The 12,806-nt window shown below is 39.8% G+C and overlaps 1 protein-coding gene across 1 annotated transcript in view; it reads right to left on the reverse strand.

The window, feature by feature from the left end:
- The window catches only part of LOC101860167 (catalase), a gene marked incomplete in the record, with an annotated part of 36,871 nt that overhangs the window by 22,163 nt on the left and 1,902 nt on the right, over window positions 1-12,806 (reverse strand). The window contains 2 exon segments of the mRNA XM_013081821.2: window positions 50-221; window positions 12,414-12,499. Coding sequence (XP_012937275.1) covers window positions 50-221; window positions 12,414-12,470 — 229 coding nt within the window.

Below are 12,806 nucleotides of genomic sequence, written 5' to 3' on the forward strand. Positions count from 1 at the left end.
TATATATAATGTATATAGATCCTCCACCCTCATCCCTGCCTTCACTCACCTGCGCCCTTGGCGTGCACCACTCTCTCGGGGATCCTCTCCCTGTTGAAGTGCGCCATCTCGTCCGTGTAGACAAAATCCTGCATCAACATGGGACCCCTGGGGCCGGCGGTCAGGGAGGCGGTCTTTATGCCGATAGGGGCTCCCGTGCCTGTGGTCATGACTGTGGGGTTCTGTGGAAACATTGGACGTTAGAGTGAGTAAATAATGATTGATTGTTTGCTTTTTGCTTGCTTATTTGTTTGCTAGCCTGTTGTTTGAGGGATTTGTTTGTATGTTGGTTGGTTGGTTGGTTGATTGGTTGGTTGGTTGGTTCGTTGGTTGGTTGGTTGGTTGGTTGGTTGGTTAGTTGGTTGGTTAGTTGTTTATCTGTGGGATTTTGTTTGTTTATTGGTTTGTTCGTTGGGTGATTGGTTGGTTGGTTGGTTGGGTAATTGGTTGGTTGGTAGGTTGGTTAGTTGGTTGGTTTGCTTGAGTGAAGAGAAGCACATCAGCGAAATAATGGTAATTTAATGCTGGAAAAAAGTAAGACAGGTGGACAGACAGAACTAACAGAGGAAAAATAAAGAAGTAGGACCTCCAAGTACCCGCACAGATTACATTGAGCCGCTCACTGACAAGAACAATGATGAAGAGACAAAAACGTGGCCTTCATTCATCATCGTCGTTTGTCAATATACAAGGTTTTCAGGAGAGGGAAAAGAAACTTTTTTTTTGGGGGGGGGGGGGGGGGCAGAACATTATGCAAATATAAACAATATTTGATTTATCTAAATCTATTACTATTTCAGAAGAGGAACTAGACTACAAGCATTTGATGCGCCTCATAAGACTGCTAAACACTTGATTTTCATATTTTCGAAATTTTTACATACGACAACATTGAACGGCAGCGACGAATTGCAGTCTCTGGGACACTTGACTTTACATAACAGCCTTGAACATAGTGCTGTCAGTGGTAAAATTGAAGGAAAACTGGGCAGAGATAGATCCAGAGTAGCAGCTTACATGAACATGGAAAGCTTAAATTGATGGTCTAGGAGGAAAGACCAGGATAATATAGCGTCCGAGGAAAGAATTAAATGGCCAATCATGGTCGCCGATGTCTGTCGCAGATCTGGCACTTAATGACGATCATGATGATGATAAATAATAATAAATAGCGTTTGTATAGCGCATACCTCCGCTATACAGCAAGCTCTATGCGCTTTACACACTATATGACTCGGCAACCCTGTCGACAAGATGTACATGTTGTCGGCAAGCTGGTCAAATGCACTAAGCCCAGAAAGCAGAATTTTTCAGGGGAGAGAAGAAAACTGTTTCATTCTTGTAATAATTGCACCTATAATAATGATAAAACTTATCTTTTCTTATCTTTTTCAATCTTCAAAATGTGAATTTCCACAAAATATTAATTGTTCTCGACCAGATTCGACCAATATTACAGCTTCAGCAGAAAAGACAGAAGTTCTTGAGAAAAGTCTCCCCTTCTCTCTTTTATCCGTGGAAATTGAACTCGGGCCTTAATGGGTGTCAGATGTTGAGTCTGAAATTCCAGAGAATGAAAGAAAGAGAGAGAGAGAGAGAGAGAGAGAGAGAGAGAGAGAGAGAGAGAGAGATAGGGGAATAGATAGATAGATAGATATATAGATAGATAGATAGATAGATAGATAGATAGATAGATAGATAGATAGATAGATAGTTCGCTGAACATCTACTCGTCAGTTGTTTATATTCTTCTGCTCCTCTCTCCCTCTATCGCTCCACACAACAGCAGTTTCTCAAATCCATTTGATCTATGTTGCCAAAGAATCTCAATTGTCCATTTCTGATGGTTCTGATTATAAATCTTTCACCACCTGCAGTTTGGAGCACTTCTCAATTTGTTTTCCTCTCTGTCCATGACATTCTGAGTATACAACCTTTCTGCGGCTTCCAAAACTGATATTATAATACAATTCAACAATTATTAAATAGACCCCGAGCTTCCTTTCTATTTGCCTAAACTGGTAGCTTAGTTTACTTGTTAAAAGTTTTACGGCGCTGTTTTCAACATAAACCCACAGCTAACCACCTCCCCGGTGTATTATTTAAAATCATTATCAAGCGCATGCTAGTCTAAGAATCAACCTATAGAAAACTACCCAACCACGAAAAACATAAAAACGTTTCTTCTTTATGCCCTCTGTAGATTGGGAGCGGGAGGTTGGAGGATGTCATTGTTAGGACCTACTTCTTTACTAACCGGCCTCTCATTCAGTCTCCTGGTCATGATTTTTTTTAAAGCACTAATGATGAATTGACACAATATCTGAAACAAACACCCGCATTCGCGATCGTGGTACTCTGTTCATATCTCCGCTCGGATGTGTGTCTGTCTGTCTGTAACTGTGTCTGTGTGTTTATGTGTGTGTGTGTGTGTGTGTGTATGTGTGTGTGTGTGTGTGTGTGTGCGTATATCTCTGTATGTATGCGTCTTTAACTGTTTATGTGTGGTATGTCTATGTGTGTGTATGTGTATATGTTTGTCTATGTGTATGTGTATTTGTATGTGTGTTGTGCACGCGTGTGTGTATATGTGTGTGTATGAGTGTTTGTGTGTGTGCGCCGGGCGTGGGTAAAAAAAAGAGTAATGTTTGAGGATCATATTCTCATCACGGAGCCTCTGTGCGTGTATGTGTGTGTGTGTGTGTGTGTGTGTGTGTGTGTGTGTGTGTGTGTTGGTGTGTGTTTGTGTCTGTGTATGTTTGTTTTGCTTGTTTGTTTGTTTTTGTTTTTTAATAGGTGGTGGTTGGGGGAGGCGATCAAACAGCATTGCTTCAGTTTTATTCACTCGACATATTTATATTTCCACTCTTTGTGGCGGGCGGCATGAGGTGACAATGCAGAATGATGAGTGCAGTAGCCCGTGACTGTATGGCGACCTCTGTGTTTGGAACAGATTCTCCTGAGTCACGCTAAACCAATATATTATATGGTGGCTTTTAAGCACAAAACGTGAAAACTGCTTTTTTTAGAAAATTGAAGGTCACGAAAGTATTTGGACCCATGTTCAGTTTCTTTAAAAGACAAGGAAAGTTTTCTCTATAACCAAACAAATATACACACCGATAAAAACCAAACTTCTAGTATAGGTATGGCAAGGCCCACTTTTGGTATAGGTCAAGATTTCTGGAAACCCCCGAAATCTGGGTTAGCCAGCTTGTCCTTAAAAGCGACTATCTATCTATCTATCTATCTATCTATCTATCTATCTATCTATCTATCTATCTATCTATCTATCTATCTATCTATCTATCTATCTATCTATCTATCTATATATATATATATATATATATATGTGTGTGTGTGTGTGTGTGTGTGTGTATGTGTGTGTGTGTGTGTGTGTGTGTGTGTGTGTGTGTGTGTGTGTGTGTGTGTGGTTATTATTATTACTATTATTATGACTATTATTATTACTATTTTATTATTATCATTATTATTATTATTATTATTATTATTATTATTATTATTATTGTTGTTGTTGTTGTTGTTGTTGTTGTTGTTGTTGTTGTTGTTGTTTCTATTATTATTATTATTATTATTAATATTGGAAAACGTGGCTTGGAACGGACAAGCGTGGTGTCGACTGCTCTCCCACTTATGTATCTAACGGTATATGGAGAGAGTAAGTTTTAGGTGTATATTATATTATATTACACACACACATATATATATATATGTGTGTGTGTGTGTGTGTGTGTGTGTGTGTGTGTGTGTGTGTGTGCGCGTGTGTGTGTGTCTGTGTGTGTGTGTGTGTGTCTGTATGTCTGTGTGTCTGTTTGTCTGTGTAAAGGAAAAGTATGTTTGAGTGCAAGACATCCCACTTAAGTTTTAGTTTGGTTTTAGTCAGAGCTCAACGACACTCGCAACACAAGTAGATCGTAGAAGTGTCGAAGACTAAAGGTGTCACTAGAGAATAACACACAGAAAAGAAGGAGAGATGAGGACTATAAATACTTGAAAGGAAAGAACCTGAGCAAGCCACGCCAAATCTTCTGCAAACCACTGTACGAGTAGAAGTAGATGTGTACATAATGGGAATTTTCACGGATTAGGCCTGGTGTGCATCACACGGGGAGGGGGGGGGAGAGGAGGGATTGAATGAAAGGCGGGGCTGATTTCATATTTTGGTTAAAGGAACGTTCACACTTTAACTCATTCACGTTATATATTTTTTAATCTGACCGTTGTTTTTGTTGTTTTTGGTGGTGGTGGTGGTGGTCGTGGTGGTTTTTGTTTGTTTATTTGTTTGTTTTTGTTTTTGTTTTGGTTTTGGTTTTTGGGGGGGTTTTTTTGCTTTTTAACCTGAGCTCTAAATCAAATGAAATGTATACCTGTACGTTAAATTACATTTATTGACCCTCAAGGGGAAATTTGTGCTACAAAAGAAAACATACATACATAAATACATAATTTTAAAAACAAACATACTTGTATACATTCATAAACACACAATATTAAACCAATACGGAACAATTTCACAAACATGCCATTCTGGTCCCCACTGTGCAACGCCCTGGTTTTGGAGCAAGGGTTGTCTTGTCTTGCTCAAGTAGACACACTCCAATGACCACCCATCTGATCCGCGGGTCACAGACACTTTACTTTTGAGTCTGAACTTACTACTCACTTTAGCATCTAATGTTAGACATCGTATCGAAAGAGTTTTAAGTTAAAGTTTTTAAAGTTTTTAAAGTTTTTAAACCTTTTTAATCTCTCGATTCATGCCATGTGACATGTTAAATAATGAACTTTTCTTTCGACACTGAACGGTATTTCAAGATGAGTGACTTCTAAATTAAACACGCATCTCCGACAGGACCAATGCCTATTAGACTCCCCAGATCCCCCCCCCCCTCCTCCAAAATGGATATTCGGAAGCAAAATACCAGCCGAGCTGACTAATCTTGGAGGTGACTCTGTCTCGCACTAGAAGTTTTTTTTTAAACATACGTAAGATTTTTATCATATGACTAGATGCCACCTGCTAAATGATCTAGGTCTCTTTCTTTACTTGCGTGACATATAAGGAGACAGACCATACTCAGCAGTGAAAAACAAATACCTCTCCAAACAGGAATCGATGTCACGTAGGGAAACCTAACTATTGCATCTTACACGACGGAAGAAGAAGAAGAAGAAGAAGAAGAAAGAAGAAGAAGAAGAAGAAGAAGAAGAACAAGAACAAGAACAAGAACAAGAACAAGAACAAGAACAAGAACAAGAGGGTGAGGGGGAGAAAAAGGAGACACAAGTATTCTCCATGAAAACTCTAGTCATTTGAAGGACATTATTTACCTAACTGAGTCACTCCACAAGGGGACGTTAGCCAGCACAGGATGACCTAGACCTTAATAATATTATGTAGCTACACCCACTTCATAAACACATCACACCTAAAGCTACTTTAACTACTTAAAACACTATAACCCAAGGCCACCCCCTCCAAAAAAAATATAAAAATCTATGACGTCTTCAAGCTTCTCTTCTTCCACACATCAAACGAGCAAACATGCACTTTGAAGAGCTTCTTTCTGCAAAGAGTCACTTCAAAGTCAGCAAACATGGAATTATTGCAACAAAAGTCCTTCGCTTATCTCTTTGTTTAAGTACGACTAACAAGTCAAACTTCTACGTGTGTAAGGGTAGTGATGATGGTGGGAGGCGGAGAGAGAGAGAGAGAGTCACATGTATAGAGAGATGGGGGGCATGAAGAGAGAGAAATAGGGGGCGAGACACACCACAGAGAGAGAGAGAGAGAGAGAGAGAGAGAGAGAGAGAGAGATAGGGATATATATATATATATATATATATATATTATATATACAGAGAAAGAGAGAGAGAGAGAGAGAGAGAGAGAGAGAGAGAGAGAGAGAGAGAGAGAGAGAGAGAGAGAGAGAGAGAGAGAGAGAGAGGCTATTCCCTTCTTCGGACACTGTAAACTGAAGATATATGTGTCTTGAAACGATTCATAAATCGTCAGCACCATCCCACGATTGTTAAGTAATTTTTTTTGAAACTTTGAGAAAACGGAAGAAAAATAGAGCACCTTAATCAAAACTATAACTTTGGCACTTGATATTTCTTTCCTGTTATGAAAACAAGGAATTAAGTAGCCAAAAGAAAACGCAACGATATGATTATTCTAATATGCACCAATAATGGTATTACTCAAACTACAGCTTAATCTGGAAACCCGAGAATCTTTCTAGGGCGATCGTGAAATTACAAAGACGAAATAGAATTCCAAGGTCTTGATTCTTTTTTTTTAAAGTAGGCCAAAAAACGAAGGAACGCTATCAACGTTATTTTAACTTACAAACCGAAAAAAACTAAAACCGACATCCACGACTTTTGCATTTTCTGCTTGGCATTGTCGGAGATATAAAAAAAATAATCTAAGTCTTTTGTAACACGGTGCAGCTCTGAGTCACCAGAAGTAAGAGCAGGTCCAGGATCACGTACAATAGTGCAAGGTTGTCTCGTCCAGGCGAAGGAAAAGATAATTATGTCTCCGTATGTTGTGGGGAATCAGTAATTGTATATCCGTATGTTGGTCTGTGCTCGTGGGTCTTATAAGGGAGTACCCACTAGCGAGATATATCGGGTCTAGACCGGTCTATTCGGGTCGTCAGGTCGGTACGTTTTCTGGTGGTTTCAGTGTGTGTGTGTGTGTGTGTGTGTGTGTGTGTGAAGCGTGCTGACAAAATGGGTTACTTCTCGGATTCAGGCCTTAAGGAAATAGATACATCACGTTTATAGGTGAAGTTTTTACAATTTAGAAGTATGAAATAAAAGGTATGTTATACCTAAAGAATATGACATCAATAGAAAATCTACAAATTTGACCCTAGAGTCAATTTTTGGCCAATATCTTCCTTTTGTGGACTGCGAGAAGCAACTCATTTTATCAGCACGCCTCACATATATATATATATATATCCGTATATTGATCTGTGGGGAATCAGAAGGGTGGAAAAAGGGGGGTGGTCAACTGTCTCCTTTGTCGTTGTTGTTTTTGTTGTTGATGTTGTTGTTGTTGTTGTTGTTACTGTTCTTGTTTTAACGCCTCCATCAACACAATCTAGATCATTTACAGTGTGGGCTGCTTCGACCCTGCCTGCCAGGGCCAACCTGGTGTAAGCGGGACTCAAAAGCCTAGTAGAAAGTTAGAAAGACGGAGAATCTCGATGTAAAAAAAAAACCCTCCTGACAATTGAATCGAAGCCACATCGTCTTCCTGAGAAGGCAAAGTGGCTAACCACTACACCAGAAACGCCCATGTGGACAGCAATGAAAACTCACAAAACAATCAAAGTTCATTAAAGGCCCCCAAGGTTTTCAAACCAGACTCTTCTTCTCCTTCTTCTCGACCGCATCACACTTGAAGTCCAGTATCTGTAATATACTGGGTAGTCCAGCTCAGTTAATCTATCAGCCCGCACAGCTTCTCTTGTTTCAAACCAGAGTAAATCACATCACAGCCTCACATCATAACGCCTGAGCCATCTTTCTCGTAATCTAAAATCAATAACAGACATTTTGTAAAGCTAAAATTATGTTTTCAGCGAAGTTGAAGGATATGTCTATAACCACCAATCAGTTTAAAATACAAATCATATTATTTCAATTCCGTGAACGACATTGTTTAACGATGTTCCAAAGAAACAAAGTCTGTTATAAAATTTCAGGATCAAGATTAAAATTTAACTTTTAAAAAATAATGTTATGTATTAGTTGTTACTGTTCTTAGCGAAAGTAATTAGACTAATGTTACTTGTGCCAAATTACGATTTTAGAGATATATTTCTGGGTTTTTTTTAAACTCGATAGATTTGGCCTTGAGAATTGTTAGTGGGCGCTCAGGGGTGGTTTTACTCCTTCTTCTTTTTAATAGTAACGATGATTTAGCATTTTAGAGTTCAGTCAAGGCCATAAAAACCAATGAAGCCTAACATTAAGGTCATGCCCTGAAGTAAATAAAGAGATATCCATCGTCTCTTTCAAACCCTGTACCACATTGCGACCGGGTCTGTCAAACATAAAGCAGCAAGTCGGCTGCGACATCCTGGTAGGGAGTACTTAGTGACCTTCGAAAGGTCAAGGGGCAAAAACCTTTACTTTAGTTTCCGTGAAAAGTTTTTAGTTTTGTTTAGTTTAAGTAGAGTTTTTACGGCGCTCACAACTGCATAAGGTCATAGGAGCGTCACGTTTACGGCACTAGCAACACAATAAGGCCATATAAAGTGCCGAAGATTAAAAGTGTATCATTCAAAATAAGAGGAGGACAGATAATGACGATAGATGTCTGATAGGGAAGAAGGGGGATAAATCACACCAGAGCACCCGACAGCCACCCGCAAGGGCAAAATGTATCACTCTCTAGGCTAGAACTGATGCGTCGTATGCAGAATGTGACAGTTCAGCGACGACTCAACGCCCTTTAAACACGGGAAACGTTTTCACAAAGAGATTTTAAGTTTTCTCCACAAATAATTTAAATAGAACGTTGGGCTTACGTCAACGTTTCTCACACCACCCTCCCCAACCCCTCCAACCTCTCGTCCAGTCTTTGAACTCCAAAAGTTTTGAAGAGTTGGATCAACGCCTCTCTCCCTGGTACAGATGTTAAAATATTCAAGCTATCTTGGTTACTTTGTAAAAGATTTGGGGCCTACATTGTACCATAAATAACAGTACTCACATAGAGTGGGAAACGCCTCGGGAAAACTGTCAATGCATGCATGACCTGCTCCTACGTTCTGTTGGTGCTTTTCAATTATATTATGTAATAATAATAGCGATAATAATTAATTAAAATAGCTTTTGTATAACGCAGAACCCCGCTCGAAAGCAAACTCTATGCGCTTTCCATTGCAGATGGGATCAGGCCTGAAAACAAACGCCTTTGTTTTTTTAGGCGATGAGTCGGGCGCGATCGGCTTGTGTCACGATAGCCGCTTTGCGCCCTCAATCTGGCTAGCAAACCGACCCGACCCGGTCCCCCAGTGTGCACCTTGTATTGTATTACACTACACAGTACTATTACCCTTGGGTGGGGGGGGGGGGGGTCTCGTGGTCGAGAGGATACGGTGTTCGCCTCTCGTTCAATAGGTCCCGGGTTCGAATCCGGATTACGACGGAAATTTTTTCTTCTCTAAAATTGTCTCCTTTCACCTCCTTTCCTGCTCTTTAACAATGTTCTGTCGTCTGTTTTCGTCTCCACTTTCTGTCCCCACCCCCCTCACCTCCTAAACTCTTTCTGCAGCCTTTCTACTGCTAGTCCTTGGCTCCTTCTTACTGCTGTCTTTCAGCCTCGTCCGTGATCTTATGGTAGCTGATATTTAACACCTAGCGGTCTCCGATAAGGGAAAAAAATCTCCAAGGTCCTGTGTGCACGTTGCGCACGTTAAAGATCCTTTAATGGTCCAGAATCTTTAAGAGTAGGCTTCGGCCACCATCCGGGCAAAATTATAAAATAATTCCTTCCAAAACGATATATTTAGTGTGTCCTGCACGCTCATATTGACCTTATTCAGTTGCGAGCACCGTAAAACACTTACCAAAACAAAAAAACAGTTAGAAACATTCTTCGCTTCCCGGTAAGCATACAGTGCAACCAGTGTATTAATATTAAGTGCCCAAAGACTAACAAACTGACAAGATCTTTCGCTACCTACAGCTAGGTACCCATTCCCTCCTGGGTAAAGTGATGAAAATTCTTGAAAAGTGCCTTCCCAACGAGACCCTGACGGGACTCGAACCCATGACCGTATGGTATAGGTGAGGATGGTGGTGAGAAAAAAAAAAAAACAGATATAGGGTGCATATTATAAGAAGGATCAAATTGGAGAAAAATAATAAATAATCCACAGACAGGAGAAAGAGATTAAAAGAGCACCTAGACATGGATGGCTGGTACCTCTATAAATAAGATTATTGATGGCCAGGTCAGGTCAGTTAACTGAGTGAATGTGTTTATGTACTCTTTTCTTTAAGATTACTCCCACTTTCCTCTAGTCTAGAGCACCTTTATTAATACACACTGCTGTACGTGCCGTAAAACCATTACAAGAACCTGAGAATTTCTTATGGGGGCTTGTCTCTGAGAGGTAGGGGGGGGGGATAGCCAGTGTGGGTGTTCTCGTGTGCTTTTTTCCTTTTTTTTACTCACCTTGACTGTTTTGCGAAAAGAAAATATCAAAATGCTAATTCAACAATCGGTATCGACTACAGAGGACTGAATGACTGAATTTCGAGACGTAAGCAAAATGGGCCTTTTTTAGTTGTTTTTTTTAAAATTCTAAATTATCATATTTTTATTTTTATTGTTTTGTTCAGTTGTTTTTGTTTTTTGTAGTTTCGTTTATTTTTTGTTGTTTTTGGTTTTTTGGAGGGAGCGTTTGTTTGCTTTTTATGGAGGGAAAGGGGGGGGGTGGGGGCAGGATATTGCAGCCCTTGAAAAAGTGCACGGACAGCCTCAAACCGTCAAAATCTTTGGACAATCTGTCGACAAGGGGAATTAAAACAAGATCCATCCTGCCCGACAACGACTGATCCTATACAGCCTCCTCTGACTTGGTTCTGTGTCCAGACTAGCATGATGTTCAAAATTGCTAAGAATTTTAAAAGGACAATCTTCTCACCTTTACATACCTCCCAAGGCTGTCCTAACCTGACCGATTTTTTCTGGTTTAACTTTTCGTTTCGACTTGTCTGAATGCTGCTGGTGTTGTTGTTGACAGCATTCAGCCGAAGGATATGAAGCGTAACGCGTGACGTGGTTGGAAAAGCAAATAGATATTTATGTTTATACAAGTGCGAAACATTAAAATGTGAGGTACTTTCTTTATCGTTTTGGCCCAGTTTTCGAATGAGTAGTTTCTCTTGTCCAGATTAAAAAGGAAATAAATGTTACTGCGTAAATAGTGAGATTTTTTTTCAATGTAATGTTCTTGTTCAGTTTCTGCATTGAAGTCTAAACCTCGATGAACCCACCCAGTCTCGCCTTTACCTACTTATAAATGGATGCTATGGTTGTTAACTAAATCAAAGACTCGAGGGGTGGGACGGGGGGGGGGGAGAGTAAGGATGGAACGTTACTATTTTAACCATAAAGATCAACATCTAGTATTAGAAGTCAGAAGAAAGAGCGTGTCCAAACAATAAACTATACATTTTAAAAAAACATTTTGACAATAAAACAGTTTTTAATTTACTGCGAAGAAGAAGAAGAAGAAAAAGAAGAAGAAGAAGAAGAAGAAGAAGAAGAAGAAGAAGAAGAAGAAGAAGAAGAAGAAAAAGAAGAAGAAGAAGAAGAAGAAGAAGAAGAAGAAGAAGAAGAAGAAGAAGAAGAAGAAGAAGAAGAAGAAGAAGAAGAAGAAGAAGAAGAAGAAGAAGAAGAACAAGAAGAAGAACAAGAAGAAGAAGAAGAAGAAGAAGAAGAAGAAGAAGAAGAAGAAGAAGAAGAACAAGAAGAACAAGAAGAACAAGAAGAACAAGAACAAGAAGAACAAGAAGAAGAACAAGAAGAACAAGAACAAGAAGAAGAAGAAGAAAAAGAAGAAAGAAGCTGATGTAGGACCTAAAGGAGGAGGGGGCAGAAGGAAGAGGGAGAGGCAGAGAGCAGTTCCAGATCCGGGATTATGAAGATAAGAAAAAAAAAAGAAGGGAATCCTTAACTAAAGCACGCCAGGAGATAAAGCAGATGAAGATACATGTAATTTATCCATTAAAGCATGAGGAGAGATAACGATATGAGGTTTGACAACAGCCTCTTCAGGAAGGTTTTCGACATTGTCTGAAGCGTCGACTGAAGCAGTCACAAACTCTTACGTTTAATCTGTCTTTAACAAAGTAAAACAGTATAACATTACGGCTATATTAAGTAGGAAAAACGGTCACGTACGCAAATTATATCAGTTGCAAGAACAGCAGTCGATTACCCATGAGATCTAGCTAGGGGAACGCTGAGAAAAAGACGTTATATTATAACACATGCATAAATGTATAATATGCTTACTTAGAGAGCTTAAACAGTTGGGTGACAGTGAAAGAGCAAGATAATGATACAGCTTTTTTTTTTTTAGAGCACCCGAGCAAAAGAATATAAGGCGAACCATGATCTCCGACGTCTGTCGCAGATATCTCGAACTTGAAGATGATGACATTTATTGTGCATAATGTGTCTGCAGTGCACATGCGTGTGATTCCTTTAAAAAAAACCTTTGGGCTTCAAAGAAGAAAAAAAATACAAACATTCCAACGCAAACACCGGTTAAAGATATTTATCGGAGATGGAACACTGGGTTACAACTTACTGGGTTGGCATTTTTGTAGCTGTTGAGTTGCTCGGCTGCTGGCTCTCTGTTCGGCATGGTGAAGATGTCAGTGCTGTATCAGTTGTCTGAGGAGAGAAGAGGGCGTGAGATGTGTCAAAGCAACAGGAAATTCAGAATTCCGTACTTTTGCATATTAGAATATCATTTTAACTGTGACACTGCCGTTTTAATGAGCTTTTGTGTACAAAAGGGGGGGTTGGAGGGAGGGGCTGGGTGGGCTGAGTGTGTGTTCGTGAAATGTTGGGGTGTGCTTGCATGCATACATGTATGGGAGAGAGAAAGAGGGGAAGACAGGGATAGTGTGTGCATGTGTGTGTGTGTGTGTTTGTGAGTGTGTGTGTGTGTGTGTGTGTGTGTGTGTGTGTGTGCATG

This window comes from Aplysia californica, unplaced genomic scaffold (assembly GCF_000002075.1).
Source record: "Aplysia californica isolate F4 #8 unplaced genomic scaffold, AplCal3.0 scaffold00147, whole genome shotgun sequence".
Lineage (NCBI taxonomy): Eukaryota > Metazoa > Mollusca > Gastropoda > Aplysiida > Aplysiidae > Aplysia > Aplysia californica.